A 17,689-nucleotide genomic window follows, 5' to 3' on the forward strand; every position below is an offset into this window, starting at 1 on the left:
ATGCTTCAGCTGAAGTAAAAAAAAAAGGGGGTAGCATCCTGACCTCAGGCAAAGCAAAAGCTAATTAAAAGATATAAGAAAACGATATCTTGCTAAAAGGCACCATAGACAATGAAGTAATATCAATACTAACCATATGTGTACTGAGTAATACAGTATGCATACTTAGAGGAGAAGTTATGTAAGTTACAGGAAGAAATAGCAAAATTGTCCTAGTAGGGTACCTCAATCTCCCTCTATCAGAATTACATAAATTTAAGGAAGACTTTAAGGAAATAAATAGAATTTTAGAAAAGCTAGATATTATAAAGCTATGGATAAAATTGAATAGAGATAGAAAGGAATATACCTTTTTCTCAGCGAGACAGGGCACCCACACAAAAATTGACTATGTATTAGGGCATAAAGTCCTCACAATCAAATGCAGAAAGGCAGAAATATATATATATATATATGCATCCTTTTCAAATCATGATATTATAAAAATTATGTGTAATAAAGAGTCATGGAAAATTAATTGGAAACTAAATAATTAATCCTAAAGAATGAGTGGGTCAACAAATTATAGAAACAACAGTCAAAAGAGAATGACAATAATGAAACTGTATACTAAAACCTATGGGGCATAGCCTTAGAGATTTAGGGAAATTTTTTTATCTCTAAATGTTTACAAGAATAAAATGAGAAAGGAAGAGATCAATGAATTGGACATAAAGAAAGCTCGAACAATTTAAAAATCCCCAATTAAATACAAATTAGAAATTTTGAAAATCAAAATAGATTAATAAAATTGAAAGTAAAAACTATTGAACAAATAGATGAAACTACAAGATAGTTTTATTAAAAATAACCCAATAAAATAGATAAACTTTGATTAAAACAAAGAAAGAAGAAAACCAAGTCACCAGCATCAAAAATGAAAAGGGTGAATTCACTTCAAATGAAGAATAAATTACAGTAATAATATTAAAAGAAATTAATCAAGTGATTAATTAAAAATCTCTAGGTCCTGGTGAATTTTCAAGTCAGTTCTACCAAACATTTAAAGAACAATTAATTCCAATACTATTGGATTGGATTGAATTTCCAGTATAAATTATTTGGAAAAATAGAGTCCTGCCAAATTTCTTTTACTACACAAATATGATGCTGATAACTAAAATAGTAAGAGCCAAAACAGAAAAAGAAAATCACAGACCAATTTCCCTAATGAATAATTGACACAAAAATTTTACATAAAATATTAGCAAAGATATAGCAATTTATCACAAGGATATAACACATTATGACGAGTACAGGGCTGGTTTCAGTATTAGGAAAACTATCAGCATCATTGATCATATCAATAACAAAACAGAAATCATATTATTATCTCATATGCTGAAAAACCTTTGGATAAAATGTAGCAATTCATTCCATTAAAAACACTAGGGAGCTTAGAACTAAATAGGATTTTTCTTAAAATGATAAGCAGTATCTGTTTAAAAATCATCAGCAAACATTATATATATATAATGGGGATAAGCTAAACTTATTCTCAGTAAGATAAGGGTGAAACAAGGGTACCTGTTATCACCATTCTTAGCCAATATTGTACTAAAAATGTTAACTTTAACAATAAGAGAATAAAAAGAAATTGAAAGAATTAGAATGGGCAATGAGGAAACAAATCACTCTTTGCAGGTGATATTCTTAGAGGATCCTATAGCATCAACTAAAAACAACTTGAAACAATAACTTTAGCAAAGTTGCAGAATATAAATTAAACCCACAAAAATCAGCAATTCTAAAGATTACCAACAAATTGCCAACTACCAACAACAAGAGATAAAGAGAAATTTCATTTTTATTGATATTTTATTTTTCTAATTACATGTTGTGAAAGGTTTTCAACATTCATACACTTGCATATAAGGTAACACTTTTTCTACCACCCTCCCTTCCCATCCCTTTCCCCTCAGCAGTGAACAGTCTAATAAAAGTTGCACATGTTCATCCATGTTTAACATGCTTACAGATTAGCCATTTTGTGTATGAGGAGTTAGGACTAAGGGAAAAGAAAAACCATGGGATAGGAAAAAAAAACCATAAGGAAAAAAAGTGAGGGCAGCAAGCTGGCAGTGGATGTAGCACTGGCCTTGGAGTCAGGAGATGGAACTTCAAATCCAGTCTCAGACACTTAATTCTTACTAGCTGTGTGACCTTGGGCAAGTCACTTAACCTTGATGGCCTCACACCCAGGGCCATTTCATCTTGCTGATTCATATCTGACCATTGGACCCAAATAGCTCTGGAGGAGAAAGTGAGGCTGGTGACTTAGCACAGCCTCCCTCACTCAAATTCAATTCGTGTGCTTGTCATGTATTACCTCCCTGATGTCATGGTCTTCTTCGAGAATGAAGGACAAAACATTATTATTTTAAAAAAGTGAACAAATCCATTCAGATTCTGTGGGGGGTTGGGGGTTTCATTTCGTTTATCTCTGAATGTAGAGATAGTGTTGGGCCCTAATAGGTCTCCTAGGGTTGTCCTATGGCTGAGAGAAGCCACATCCATCATAGCTAGTCAACTCACAATGTTTTCTACCACCCTCCCTTCCCATCCCTCTCCCCTCAGCAGCGAACAGTCTAATAAAAGTTACACATGTTCATCCATGTTTAACATGCTTACAGATTAGCCATTTTGTGTATGAGGAGTTAGGACTAAGGGAAAAGAAAAACCATTGGATAGGAAGAAAAACCATAAGAAAAAAAAGTGAGGGCAGCAAACTGGCAGTGGATGGAGCACTGGCCTTGGAGTCAGGAGGATGGAACTTCAAATCCAGTCTCAGACACTTAATTCTTACTAGCTGTGTGACCTTGGGCAAGTCACTTAACCTTGATGGCCTCACACCTAGGGCCATTTCATCTTACTGATTCATATCTGACCATTGGACCCAAATAGCTCTGGAGGAGAAAGTGAGGCTGGTGACTTAGCACAGCCTCCCTCACTCAAATTCAATTCATGTGCTTGTCAAATTATGACTTTAGCCAAAATTTAGAGGGGCAGAACCCACAGAAAGACTGAGTGATACAATTTCCCAGTCCAAGACAACTTAGAAGTTCAACAAGAAAGTCTGTTTCACTGGGACTAGGGGTTGGAAAGAACTGCAGTGCACAGCAGCTGGCCAGGAGCCTGGATCCATGGCAGAGGGGGTGCTTTCCATACCTCTTGACCAAGGGATCACCAGGGACAGCTGGAAGGAGTGGTGAGAGAATTCTGCTATACCAGAGTGGAGTGCCAGCCTCAGAGCAGCCCTGTGGTGAGAATCTGCAGCAGGAATCAGTAGAACCACCCAGCACTTCCAGAGCTCTCAGCCTATAGATGGTAAGGGGGTTGGGGGAGTTTGCAGAGGTCTCTCTGCTCTCCCTGGGGCAGTACTCTGCTGTTTGGCCACACTCAGATCTGGGTCACAGTTTGGGCCCCACCACCACCAAAGCCGAGCAGGGACCCTCCTCACAGCTCTAGGGCAGAGGGGAGGGCCTGTAGTTATTATCCATATCCCAGACCTTGGAGGAATTAAGGTCCCTGTGGATTATCCCCCAAACCCCACAAAGCCTTGGAAGTGCAGTAAATCAGCCATATGCTGAAGAAATGAGTAAACAACAGAAAATGAAGAATCTGAGCATAAAAAAATTACTTTGGTCCCATGGAAAACTAAAATACTTACTCAGAAGATGATGAAGTTGAAGCTTCTGTATCTAAAACCTCCAAGAGAAAAAGAAAATGAGTTCAGGCTATGGATGAGCTCAAAAAAGACTTTGAAAAGCAATTAAGGGAGGTAGAGGAAAAATCAGAAGGAGAAAGAGCCATGTGGATAAATCATGAAAACCAAATCAACAACTTGGTGAAAGAAATACAAAAAAAATACTGAAGAAAATAATATGTTAAAAACCACTTTAATCTAAAAGGAAAAAGCAACACAAAAGGCAAATGAGAAGAATGCCTTAAAAAGCAGAATTGGCCAGCTGTAAAAGGAGATTATAAAAGCTCTCTGAAGAAAATGACTCCTTCAAATGCAGAACGGAACTAAAGGAAGCTGATGACTTTGCTGTAAATCAGGAAGAAATAAAACTATTCCAAAAATAATTAGAAGAAAATGTGAAATATCTCATTGGAAAAACAACTGACCTTGAAAACAGATCCAGAAAAGAGAAGTTAAAAATTATTGGGCTACCTGAAAGTCACAACCAGGAAAATAGCCTAGACTTCATTTTTCAAGAAATAATACAGCAAAATTGCCCTGAGGTCCTAGAAGCAGAGGATAAAATAGAAATTGAGGGAATTCACTGGTCACCTCCTGAAAGAGATCCCAAAAGAAAAACTTCCAGGAATATTATAGCCAAATTCCAAAATTCCCAAGTCAAAGAGAAAATAAAAGCTGCCAGAAACAAACAATTCAACTACTGTGGCTCTATAGTCAGGATTACACAGGATCTTCCAGCATCTATGTTAAAGGCTCATGGGGCTTGGAATATGATGTTCTGGAAGGCAAAAGAGCTTGATTTACAACCAAGAATCAACTACCCAGCAAAACTGAACATCCTCTCTTGGGGGAAAAGATGAATTTTCAATGAAACAGGGGACTTTCAAACTTTCCTGTTGAAACAACCAGAGCTGAATAGAAACTTTGATCTCCAAGTACAGAATTCAGATGAACCACAGAGAAGGACCAATTATGAGGAACTTAATGATGTTGAACTGTTTGTATTCCTGCATGGGAAGAAGATATTGATAACTCATATGAACTTTCTCATTCATAAGAGCAGTTAGCAGGAATATATAATATAAACAGGGCACAGGAAGGAGTTGAATATAATGGTATAGTATAGTAAAAAGATGGAATCAATGGGTGATAAAGGAAAGCACAGGGAGGAAGAAAAAGGAGAGGAAGAAGGGGCTAAGATATTTCACATAAGAGTCAAGAAAAAGCTTTTACAATTGAGTGGAGCAGGGTGAAGACAAGGGGGAATGAGTGGGCCTTCATTCTCATCAGAAATGCTCAGAGAGGAAATAACATACACACTTAATATGGTGTAGAAATCTTATCTTACCCCAGAGAAAAATGAAAGGAAAGGGATGGTAAAGGGATGGAGAAGGGGGGGAGTAGGTGATAGAAGAAAGGGAAGATTGTGGGAGAGGGTACTCAGAAACAACACACTTCTGAGTAGGGACAGAATGAAAGGAAAAAGAGAATAGAATAAATGAAAGTGGGGAGGAATAGAGTGGAAGGAAATACAGCTAGTGATAGTAACTGTGGGAAAAATATTGAAGCAGCTTCTCTGGCAGCTATAATGGGGAAAGCAACTCATCCCACAGACAGAGCCATTGGAATCTGAACACAGACTGAAGCACACTTTTTTTCCCCCTCTCACTGTTCTTGAGGTTTCTCATCTTTCGGGGGGGGGGGGTTATGTTTACTCTCACAACAAGATCATTGTGACAATATAAAGTAAAAATAAATATAATAATTGCTAAATGAGAAAAAACAAAAGCTGCTTATGAATATTTTTGAACATATGGAACTTTTAACATTTTTTTTATGATTTCTTCTGGATGTAGACCTTGTATTGGTATTGCTGGGCGAAAGAGTATGAATAATGTAATTGCTCTTTGGGTGTAATTCCATATTGCTCTCCAGAATGATTGGATTAGTTCACAATTGCACATTAATGTCCCAATCTTCCCACAACCTCTCTGAACATTGATCATATTCCCTTTTAGTATTTTAATTGAGAAATTTCATTTAAAGTAATTATAGACAACATAAGATCCTTGGAAATTCACCTGCCAGGACAAACCCAGGAACTATATGAATATAGTTAGAAAACACTTTTCCTAAATCTAAACAATTGAAAAAAAGTCAGTTGCTCACGAGTCAATATAATAAAAATGTCAATTCTATCTAAATTAATCTGGTGCCGTACCATCAAACTATCACAAAAAATTTTATAGAGCTAGGAAAAAGTAACAAAATTTATCTGTAAGAATAAGTCAGGAATATCAAGGAAATTAATGAAAAAAGTACAAAAGGAAGGTGACCTAGCAATACCAAGATCTAAAGTTATAAAGTAGCCATCATCTATCCTATTTTCCCCTCTTTATCCTTCTCTTTTTTTTACCGTCCATCCTCAAAATTGTTTTACATCTGACTTCTCTCTCTCTCCCAATCTGCCCTCCCTTTTATTTCTTTTGCAGATGATATTCTTTTCCTAATTTTTCTTTTACCTTATTTGATTTTTAAAATCCTTTTGAGGGGTGGCTAGGTGGCATAGTGGGAAAAGCACCAGCCCTGGAGTCAGGAGTACCTGGATTCAAATCTGGTCTCAGACACTTAATAATTTACCTAGCTGTGTGGCCTTGGGCAAGCCACTTAACCCCGTTTGCCTTGCAAAAACCTAAAAAAAAAATCCTTTTGAGCTCTTCCAGGAATTATTTTTCAGACCTGAGATCAATGATTTTTTTTACTTTGAGGCTCTGGATGTAGCAGGGTTTTTTTGTCTTTTTTCTGAGTTTATGTTTTGAACTTCCTTGTCACTATACTTTTTATGGTCAGTTTTTTTGGTTGTTTTTTGTTCATTTTCCCAGCTCAACTCACCCTGGTAGGACAAATCTTTCCTATCAATCTTCTAAATTGTTTTGGGCTGAAAAATTTTTTCACTTCATCCTTTTGCTAGTTCTGCTGCTCCAGAGTTCATTTCAAGGTATTATTTTAAAGTTCTTTGGAGGGGAATTTGGGAGAGCTCAAGTGAATCCCTGCCTTGTTTTTTTTTTTTTTTTTTTTGCTATTTCATATTTCAAATAACCATTAGTAGACATTTTTAAAAGCATGATTTTGGTAAGTTATATGATTATTACTGTTTCATCAGATTGTTAAGAAAATGAACCTATGTAATCTAGAAATAGAATGATTTCAATGAAGACTCGAATGGATATCATTAGCACAGAAATGTTTATAAAAAATTTAACATTTGAGATATTACAAAAAGATACAGATTTTTTATAGATACTATTTTTCATATAGCTAAGATATAAAAGGCATAACATGTCTTAGGTCATCATGCATAGTGCAAAATCAGTCTTAGTGGCATCTGTTAATATGACTAGCATTCTAAAAACATATTCCTCTGTTTAGGTCTCAAGATGTCCAGCCTTGCTGTAGAACACTCACCCCAAGAGATGTCCTAGCATGTACAAAGCTCAGTTCACATCTTTCTCCACAGCCAAGAGATCTATCCTTACAAAGGTGTAGGGGAAGATATGAATTGAGTCCTCCGTGGGTCTCGTTGCAACCAGTACAGAATACCATTGGAACACAGAGCCAGACAATAGGGGTCAGGTAATTGCCATTTAAAAAAAAAGTCTCATAGTATAATTTTAAGCACTTTGAAAAAAGTGAAATGACATCAGAAAAATTGGATACGGTTAGGAAAAGGAAAAAGAATATTTATTATTATTAAAAATTATATATTCAGGCAATGAGTACATCTAAAGTATTGGGTCCAGTTTCAAGCACTACAGTTTAAGAAGGACCTTGAAAACATGTGAAGATTAACAGGCAATGTTTAGCCACCTAGGTGATATATTGCTGGATCTGGAGTCAAGACCACCTAAATTCAAATCCAGCCTTAGACACTTAAATAGCTGTATGATTGTGGACAAGTTACTTAAACCTTTGCATGCTTGTTTCCTTATTTGTAAAATGGTGATGATAGTGCCTATCTCCCAGGATTCTTTGTGAGGATCAAATGAGATATTTATAAAGGATTTTCTAAACTTTTTAAGCATTATACAAATGCAAGCTATTATTATTCTAGAGAAAATAAGACAAGGGAAATATGATAATTGCTTTTCAAGTAAACTTCAAGTAAACCAAGTTATTGACTGTAATCAGAAATAGACTTAGATTTGCTGTAAGAAAATACTTTCTAGTGACTGGAGATAGTCAGAGGTGATCTGCAATTCCCCAGAAGGTAGTGAGCTACCTATCAGCAGAGATTTACTAGATAATTTATTTGGGATGTTGAAGCTGACTTTCTGTGCAGGTATATGTTGGACTAGTTGACCTCAGGGGTCATGTAATCTTGATAGGGAAAACAGGAATAGAGGTCCTTATCCCAACTATATTGGCAAATTTTTGTGTCCCAGAATCAGTTTACTGAAATCATCTTGAGATGTGCCATTTCCAAAACTAAAAGGAATAGTGTTTTGAAGTGTCCCACTCCACCATTTACCTAATCTTAGTTGCCAGTGTTTAATATCAGTTTGATAACACTACTGTATTAATCAAATTGATCTTTATGGAAGACTATTCTTTGTCTAGTCATATTAAATAACTTAGAAGATCCCTTGTCTGTCATATTAAACTTTGGGTTCAACTTTTTTTTTGCTTTATATGTTAAGGGAATAATTTACAAATCATAATAATTTTTATTTTCTTGTCAGGTCTTATGGCAAATATGCTGAAGGACTGCAAGGACAAGACTCACTATTAAAAGAAAACCAGAGTGATGTTGAGCAATGTGCTTCTGAAGCTATCCTTGAGTTTCCTTCTGAAATGCATGGCCTATGTGTTGATGCTTCACCTTTCTTAAACAAAAATCAAGAAGCCACGGTAGGGATATATATTCCTAGCAAAATGTTAAGTGTAATGCATATTTTCCTATGCCTTTGTTTTTGTAGAAAGAACTTATTTTGAAAACTGTTCTATTGCAGCCTTAATAGTGTTAAATAGAAGTCACAATGTGTTTCTGCTGATTACCTAGGCAACTTGAACAAAAATTATACCTATTACTTCTTTAGAGCAAAGAATTGTTAGATGTGGAATCTCTCTACCATTGCTTCTCATTTTGCAGTTGCCTAAAGTATTTAAGTGACTTCCCCAGGTTCATATAATTAGTGTCAGGAGTGTGGAACTTGGCTTGCTCCAAAGCAAACTTTTATCTATTATAACCATGCTGCTTCTCCATAGTAATTGAAAATTAACCTTTCTGAAATTTCTTTTCTTTGCATGTGAAATGCTATTCCCAACAGAAAATATAAAAGGAAGCTTATAAGCTTCCTAGTCAAGATCTCAATTGTCTAAAAGAATAATAGGGTTAGGGAACTTAGTGGTTCATTAATAAAGTTAATGAACCCAAAATAATGTGAATATTATCTCTAAAAATATAGAAAGCACTTCAAAATCGTAGAGTGAATTAAGCAAGCATAGTGACTAAGGCAAAATTTCAATGATTTGTAGATTGTGTTAGGTTTGTGCCAAATAACATAGATACAACATTAAGCTTGGTCTCCTTATTAAAGGAAGTTAAAAGGATTAAAAGATTTGTCTTTCAGTCATCCAGTTTATTAGAGAGAATAGTATTTGTCAAAAAAAAATGGAAGAATTGCTTTAAGTAAAAGAGAGAAAAGAATCCTAAAAGGCAGAGGTAAAGGGGTTCATAAAATATGAGACAGAAAGGATGAATATACAATTAGCACATATTATGCAATGAGTTGAGTCTTTTCCCTGTGCACCTGGAGGAAGTTGCAGTTTCTTATGCTCATCTCTTAACTATGAAAATTTTTGGTGCACAAATTGGAGGGGATATGTATGTGTTGGGGGGCTTGTTAATGTGTGCAATGGCATTAGAGAGGAGTTACTTTCATTGCGTGCAGCTCCTGCTCTCCTACACATATAGTTAGTATTATTGAAGTGCCTTACCTTGTTGACTTGATGTAAGAGGGGGCAGGCACATTGAGCTGTTTTTTCTTACTTCATGATGTAGCTATTGAAGGATTAGCAAAAATTTACCTGTAGTAGTTATTCTTCCCTTTATCAAAAGAACTTAATAATTCTGTAAAACTTGACATAAGACTTTAATTATAATTAGTTATTACAACTGAAAATTGTATTTTTTCCCTTTGCTTTTCAGTCAGTGTGGTGGGAACGACGGGCTTTCCCCCTGAAGGATGAAGAGGTAGCTCTATTGTGCCAAGATGAAAAAAAATATCAGTTTGAAAGGCCCAGCACAGCTTTCCCTGGTGAAATCTTCTGTAGCACTGTGTCAGATCACAGTCATCCTCCAAAAAAGCAATCAGTAGACAGACTGGAAGATTACAAACCTCCTGGTCTAGGACTCAATAGTCTAAAGAAAAACAGGTGACAGGGAACTTAGTGGATCATTAAGAGAGCTAATTAAACTGGAGAAAACAAGGCAAGGCCCCCCCCCCAACCCTGTTCAACAACAAAAGAAAACCCACAATTCCAGTGCATAAGAGTAACGGCATGTAATGTATTAATCTTTCTTGCTAAGAGACAGGCTAAAAATAAAAAAATGACACTTTCTTTCCTTCTTGAACCACAAGAGAAAAGTTCTTTTGGTCTCCAGACCCCAGGTGCAATAGTCATTTGCTATTATTAGGCAAGGCCAAATCACACTGGCACCAAAAAAATGACCTAATTTATTTCTTGAATTTTGGTGTCAAATGCCTGTTTTTTGGTACTGATAACTTGCCCCCTTTCATATGTACTATATGGTCCTGGTGTTTCAGATTATAGCATAAGGATTGGTTGGTTTTTCTTAACTATACAAGAAACAAAAACAATGAACTCATCAAACTGCCTTAAAAATATTGAAGTACTGTTACATTAAGCTTACCAACTCAAGTTTTAAAATGCACATTTGAATAACCCTGAGGACATAAGAACCAATATCTAGCTATATAGCTGCATAAACACAGAAAAATTTTAATTGAATATAGACTTCTGAAGGTCTTAACTGTGGGGAGTTGTTTTTTTTTTTACATACTTCACTACCATTAGCAAGTAGAAGTCATTTATAAAATTCCTATATATAAATGAGATAATAATCTTTTATTTTTAAATCACTGATTTCTGTTAAGACACAACAGGCTGTTTTCTGTTCACTCCTAAGAGAGTTTAATTGGTACATTAAGTCACCATCTTTAAGATATTAACTTTGTCTTCACCTATATTTACTATTCCATTCTCACTATGCTACAAGAACCCAAATGGGTTTTAAAATGTTTAAAATAATTCACTGAAAGGGAAATAAGCATCAGTATGAGCTCAAAAATACTGCTTTGTTATATTCCTGGCTAATGAATTTCTGGATTCCTTGACATACCTTGCTTTTAAAAGCAAGTGATTATTCGTCAATTTATATCTATTTGATCCTACAATGAGGCTAGTAAGATTTGACAAATTGTATGCATTTTAAGTGGAATCCTTTATGCCACCATATCACTACCTTGCTATGTGGAACAATTGAGGACAATCTATAGTAATCCCTTTTTTTCTCAAGGAAAAGCTATTGCTTCAAGTTGTAGTACCCATATACACTAAACTAACACTGGCCAGCTGGCCTAGTTTGTGTGATTTGACAGTTTTTGTCAGGGATTGGAAACTGATCCTGGACCCTTTGGGGGGAAGGAGGGAAGTTCAATCAAATTTCAGCACTGACAAGCCTCTGCTTGTGGTTTCATTGTACATTTATTTTTAAAGAGAAACAAAAACAAAAGCCTCACAAACACAAGTTTGTCCAGAAAATTAAACTTGAATCTTGCTGTCATGTCTGATACCATGATCTTCTATGTAAGTTTTTTAATTAAAGTTATTTCTATATGTCTTTTGTAGTGTGAATGTGATTAAAATACTAAACAATCCATACTATATAACCCTTTCATAAGATATATAAAGTGTTCAAGGAAAGAAATTTCAAAAAAGGATCATAACATGGTAGTACAATTTAATTTTCAATAGATTGCTTTGTGAAGTTGTTTTCATTGTTTCATAATTTTCCTTTTCCTGTTTCTCAAAACACACAAAGCAAGTCTTATTTAAAAAAAAACCAAAAACCTACATATCTGATATGCTGCAAGCCTGCCCCATACCCTATTCAATCATTCATTCATTCATTCATTCATTCAATCAACAAAATCAAGTGTTTACAGTTAATACACCTTAATGAAAGACATAAAAATTCACCTCAATCTGAGGATCGAGTACTGCTTTCTGGAAGTAGTCATTACAGTTACTGTTATCTAAATACTTGATTAAGCACAGTAGTTTTAAACTAACCTGTGATCATTCCCACCACCTTCTTTAGAAAAGAACAAAACCATGTTCAGGCCTCCTCTGGTTCAGGGCTGTGAAAGACCTTGGAAGAGGCCTGGGAGGTCCTGTCAACATCATACAAGTCACATAAGCTGACCCCAATTCCCTGCACAGGTACCACCGTCTGTTGCCTTCATTTAGCACTTTCTGCTTTATTTTCCTCAGCTGTAAAATGGGAACAGGAAGTGTTCTGCTTCCTTTTAAGAGTGTCAGATGAATTAAATCAGATGCAGGATGCAAGAAGTACCTGAGTGCTCTGTAAGATGTAAGGATGCTCTAGGTCCATAGCTAAATGAAATCATTTCAAGTTGGTGCTAGCATAATCAAATTTTAAATTCTCTAAAGAAGTGGTCCATTAAAGTCATTTGGAATAGTGCCCACTAGTCTTTTCCTTGTGACTAGCTGGGCACGGTCCTCAAGAATGATATACCCTGCTCTTGTATCTTTGGACCCAGCCACCTAAAGGCCCCGCTGAGGTCGGACTTCTGAACCTCTGATAAGGAGAAAGTGACAAGTCTGCTTCTGTCCAACAAGTATTGAACATATTTTGCTACAGGCAGGAAATAGCCTAAAATAATGATTTTTTAATATATAAAAAATAAACTCTTGTAAACAGTATATTCTTCAGTCTTCTTATGGTTTAGTTCCAAAGTAGGTTACTGCAGAAAGTGAAAGAAAACCAAGGGGAAGGATCTGGGTAATTTGGTCAACTCGGAAAGCACCAAGTAGGATGCTTAGTCATATGAGAACGTAGCCACGATGAGCATAGAGGGAATGGCCGGGAGGGGGGACTGGAAGGGATAAAGAAACTTTCAAAGGAATCATCTCATTCCACTAAATGTATGGAGCTTGGATTTTTCTCCCAAAAACCCAATCCCAGTCACAAATTGTGGATGTAAAAAAAAGCACCTGGTGACACAAAAGGACAAGTCTTTTTTTCTAAAGCTACGGAACAATGCAAATTTTTTTATAATGATGCACAAATATTAAAGAGTCATCTAAGAGTAGCAGTATTACCCAGTCAGTCCTTTTTAGTTAGCAGCTGCTGTTTTTTTCCTTCTTCTGCCTTTGAGTTACAAATTGGTTTTTTAACTCAGGACAAAGGCATTTACAAAAATCAAGTCTTCCAGTAAAATCAGTGTATTTTTTTTTTTTGCCACATGAAAATTTAATTCCCAACTCTTAAAAACCTAGTAGTTGTCCTATTCACCTATTTCCATTCTCAACATATCTGCACGTGTCAAAGTCAATGAAATGAAGACAAACTGCTCAAGATAGCGGTGCCACTTCCACAGCAGCAGCAGCAGCAGCAATAGCATGATTCTTGAGCTTGTGATCTTGTGCACCAGGTGAAAATGAGGCTGAGTAAGCTGGTGGAGGAGGAGATGGAGGTGGAGGAGGAGGGGGATGAGGAGTCGGGAAGTTCATCTGTCCAGGCAGCGTTTCTGAGCAGCTTCTGAACAAACATTTCTCAAGAGATTAATGACAGATCTGGGGTCTTCACTCCTCATGATGGCACTACCAGACACAATCATATTAGCCCCTGCCTGAAAGAGAATGAAACACTGAGGTTAACTAGATAAAAGAAGAAACAGAATTTAAGAGGTCAGAACAGATATCAAGATGAAGGCAGCAAAGCTCAACCTCTGACTGACTGACTAGACTGGAATTGATGTAAACACTATCTTAATTACCTGAAAAAGTTACTATATAGATGTTTAAGGAAAAGTAAGCAAAAGTCTTCAGGATGAATATAATACTCTTAAAGTCCTTTCAATAAATATAAAAAAAAGTAATGATACTCTTGATTGATAAGTATGTAAATCTTATTTTTATGACTAATATGTGTTTGTGTTGAACTTTTTGTTTTGTTTCTTTAGGATTTTTTTTTTTTTGCAAGGCATTGGGGCTAAGTAGCTTGCCCAAGGCCACACAGGTAATTATTAAGTTTCTGAGGCCAGATTTGAACTCAGGTCCTCCTGACTCCAGGGCCGGTGCTCTATCCACTGTGCCACCTAGCCACCCCTTGTGTTGAACTTTAAAAAAATCAGAGCCATGATTTTTTTCATATTTGCCAAAAAAAGCAAATTACCCCCCCTTAAACTTTATACTACCTGAGCAAGAATACATTGAACAAAATTCTGACAAATTGTCATCCAGTGTTTGCTTGAAAACCTCCAGTGAAAAAGAACCCACTCCTCGAGACTCCTCTTAAGTAGGACAATTCTCTTCATCTCATCTCTACTTCCCTGAGCTATTCATCATTTACATGATCTCAAGATCCTTCATCATTCTGGTAGCTACCCCATCAACAACCACCAGTTAGCTAATCAATCCCCATTTCAATTCAACAAAAATTATGTATAAGACTCTGTATTACGTGCTGGGTCCACCTAACCAAAAACTGAAAAGATCCTTTCTTCCTCTATTAGGGGAGGCAATATGTGCAAAAATGAGAACATTTAAAACATGGGAAAGTAAACACAAAGTAATCTTTGAGAAAGAACAATCAGGGAATTTCGGTAAAGCTGCATAAAAGAGGTGGCATCCAGGAACCCTAAAAACAGCGATGGGTTCCAAGAAATGGAGATTATAGAACAGTCACAAAGGCTTGTGCCTTTAGGTCTTCATAGAATAATATGTAATCACTTTGGAGGGATAGGCTGGAACCATACTGAGAAGCTTTAAATGTAGAACATGAGTTTGTATTTTATCCTAGAGGCAAAAGGGAGCCATTTCAGCAGTGGAATGCCATAGACCTCTATTTTAGAAATATCAATTAGGGAGTACTGTGGAAGATAGATGGGAGATGGTAAAGACTGAAGGCAGGAAGACCAACTGAAAGCTATTAAATTCCATCAGGCAGAGTGAGAGGTGATAAGGGTCTGAAACTAAGTGAGATGCCATACTGAACATAACATGACAGATGGGACCCGGCTAAGGGAAAAGTTTAGCAGAGCCATTGCCTCTTTTAAGTCTATTAAAAGTTCACATTAGCTTTTTTGGAATGCATCGACAGTGCAGTCTATTAAAAAAGCATTTTACATGAAATGCTATCTGAAGCTGGTTCTTTTTTTAAACCCAAATGTAATTACAGAATTTCATATCACATTTGAGCAAACACCTTACTTAAGCCTGTGATCTGTAGATACTGACTGATCCTGCTTATTAGGTAGCTATTACTCCCAGCTTTCAAATCATCCATAAATCTCTTAAGAGGATGGGGCCTTTCATCTTCTACTTTGGCCATTGAATGTGCCAGAGCATCACTCCCCTAACATTACATTTCTCCCTGTCTTATTCTTTCTAAATCTATTTTTCATCCTCCTTACCATTTCATCTGTTATTCATCATCCACCTTTCCCAATCTCAAAACTAAAATTAATGAATTTAACTCTATACCACCCTTTTTCTCTTGAGGCCCTTGCCCCTCCCCTATCAAAGCTCATACCCTACCAGACCAATTCTTCTCCAATTCATTTGTTGCTGAATAAAACTGGAGGAAATAATTTAAGCATATTGACTGAGTTCATTTCAAATTTAATATCTAATCTCAGCTTGTCCCTTGCTAAAAGCAATCTTAACTCCTCCTTAATTTTTATTTTACCCCACTTCTGAAATTATTCCAAACCTCTCAAGCCAACCAACTACCCTTCTTTCCCCTTTCCACTTGTTTCATACTTTACTGAGAAAATATTGAGGCTATACACTGAGTTCCCTCTTCTTTATTTCTATGCATCTCAAAACTCCTTGATATTATCATCTATTCTCTCTACTTTTCCAATCTTTTCCTCTTCAAAGTCAGTAATACCCACTGCATATTCCTTTCAATCCATCTTCAAGCTGCCCTTGCAATGACCCACTATCACATCTCATTAGCAATCTCTTCCTGATTGTTCCTTTCTTTTGCTTGAGAATATATCCCAATTTTCTCAATCCTAAGAACATTCCTACCATTAACCACTTCAAACTATATATTCCTATAGACATTGAGAGGATAAGCTTGGGCCTGTACTTTAGGAAAATCACTTTGATAGTTGAATATAGGGTAGACTATAATGGGGAGAGATGAGGTAAGACAGTCTCACCAGCAGTCTAGTGCTACAGTTCAGCTGTTACTTGATGAGGGTCTGTACCAGGTTGGCAGGAGTATCAGAGGAAAGAAGGATAATCACGAGATGTTGCAAAGATAAAAAGAACAAGAATGACATCTGGGAGGACTGGGAGTATGGCATCACCCTATAGTCATAAGGATAGGGGAGAAAAGTATGGGGGAGGGGTGCGGGGAAGATAGTTCAGTTTTGATCATGTAGTATTTGAGATGCTTACTGGACATCTGGTTTGAGATGTTTGAAAGCCACTGATACTGGAGGTCAGCAGAGGGGTTAGGCAGAATTGAGAATCATCAACATAAAGATGTTAATCAAATCCATGGGAAGTGATGAGATCAAATAAAGCAGTACAAAGAGGGAAGAGGCCCAGGACAGAACCTTTTGGAATGCCTTCAATTTGAAGGTATGATTTGTATAAGGTTCCAGCAAAGGAAACTGAGGGAGTAGTCTGATAGGTAGTAGAACCAAGAGAAAGTGGTGTCCCAAACACCTAGAGAGAAAGGATGATCAACAGTTTCAAAGGCTGAAGCTGCAGAGAGGTCACAAATAGTAATGGGGGAAAAAAGGCCATTGGATTTGGAAATTAAGAGATTATTGGGAAAGTTTGGGTGGAATTATGAGGTCAAGCAATTGGAATTGTTGGGGTGGCTAGGTGGCGCAGTAGATAGAGCGCTGGCCCTGGAGTCAGGAGTACCTGAGTTCAAATCTGACCTCAGACACTTCATAATTACCTAGCTGTATGGCTTTGGGCAAGCCACTTAACTCATTTGTCCTGCAAAAACCTAAAAAAAATTGGATTGTAGGGGTAAAGGGGGGGGGGGATGGATGTAAATGACCTTTTTGTTTTTTAAACTGATTTTTATTTTTCAAATTACATGTTGGAGCAAAATACATTATGCTTCAGTGGAAGTAAAAATATTAGGGTTAGCGATCCTGATCTCAGAAAAATTAAAAGCAAAAATAGATCTAATTAAAAGGGATAAAGAAGGGAAATTTTTCAATATTCATCCACCTACATATTTATATTACATTTTTCTGCCCCCCCTCCCCTTGGCGGCAATTGTACAGTATACGTGTATATTTCTGTTTAATTAAGTTCCTATTAGAGGAATTAGGACTTAGGGAAAGAAAACCATGAGAAAAGAAGGAAAAATATGTTTTAAAAAAGTGAACATAGAATACATTCAGATTCTGTGGTTTGGTTTTTTCCTCCCTATGTGCATGGAATTGTCCATAACAGGTCTCCCAGGGTTGTCCTTGCTCTCTGAACTGCTGAGAAGAGTTGCATCCATCATAGTTAATCAGTTCACAATGTTAATGTGTTCAGTGTTTTCTTGGTTCTGCTCCCTTTGCTCAGCATCAGTTCATGTAATTCCATGCTTCTCTAAAGTCTGGCACTCATGGTTTCTTATAGAATACC

General features: G+C 36.5%; 2 protein-coding genes across 9 annotated transcripts in view; one reads left to right on the forward strand and one right to left on the reverse strand.

The window, feature by feature from the left end:
* The window catches only part of KANSL1L (KAT8 regulatory NSL complex subunit 1 like), a 149,719-nt gene extending 138,054 nt beyond the window's left edge, over positions 1 to 11,665 (forward strand). For 4 of the 5 annotated variants that reach the window (XM_074191467.1, XM_074191465.1, XM_074191466.1 and 1 more), the window contains exons 14-16: positions 7,175 to 7,378; positions 8,485 to 8,653; positions 9,954 to 11,665. In XM_074191467.1, the coding sequence (XP_074047568.1) occupies positions 7,175 to 7,378; positions 8,485 to 8,653; positions 9,954 to 10,184 (604 nt within the window). In that variant the 3' untranslated portion in view covers positions 10,185 to 11,665. Of the gene's footprint in view, positions 1 to 7,174; positions 7,379 to 8,484; positions 8,654 to 9,953 lie in introns of those variants that run through there. The other variant, XM_074191468.1, reaches the window with a different exon arrangement.
* Positions 1 to 17,689, reverse strand: part of RPE (ribulose-5-phosphate-3-epimerase) — a 56,682-nt gene that overhangs the window by 14,763 nt on the left and 24,230 nt on the right. For 3 of the 4 annotated variants that reach the window (XM_074191469.1, XM_074191470.1, XM_074191472.1), the window contains one exon: positions 13,282 to 13,704. The exons of the other annotated variant lie outside the window; for it this stretch is intronic. In XM_074191469.1, the coding sequence (XP_074047570.1) occupies positions 13,582 to 13,704 (123 nt within the window). In that variant the 3' untranslated portion in view covers positions 13,282 to 13,581. Of the gene's footprint in view, positions 1 to 13,281; positions 13,705 to 17,689 lie in introns of those variants that run through there. 4 annotated transcript variants of the gene reach the window in all.

This window comes from Macrotis lagotis, chromosome 6, assembly GCF_037893015.1.
Source record: "Macrotis lagotis isolate mMagLag1 chromosome 6, bilby.v1.9.chrom.fasta, whole genome shotgun sequence".
In the NCBI taxonomy this organism is placed as follows: domain Eukaryota; kingdom Metazoa; phylum Chordata; class Mammalia; order Peramelemorphia; family Peramelidae; genus Macrotis; species Macrotis lagotis.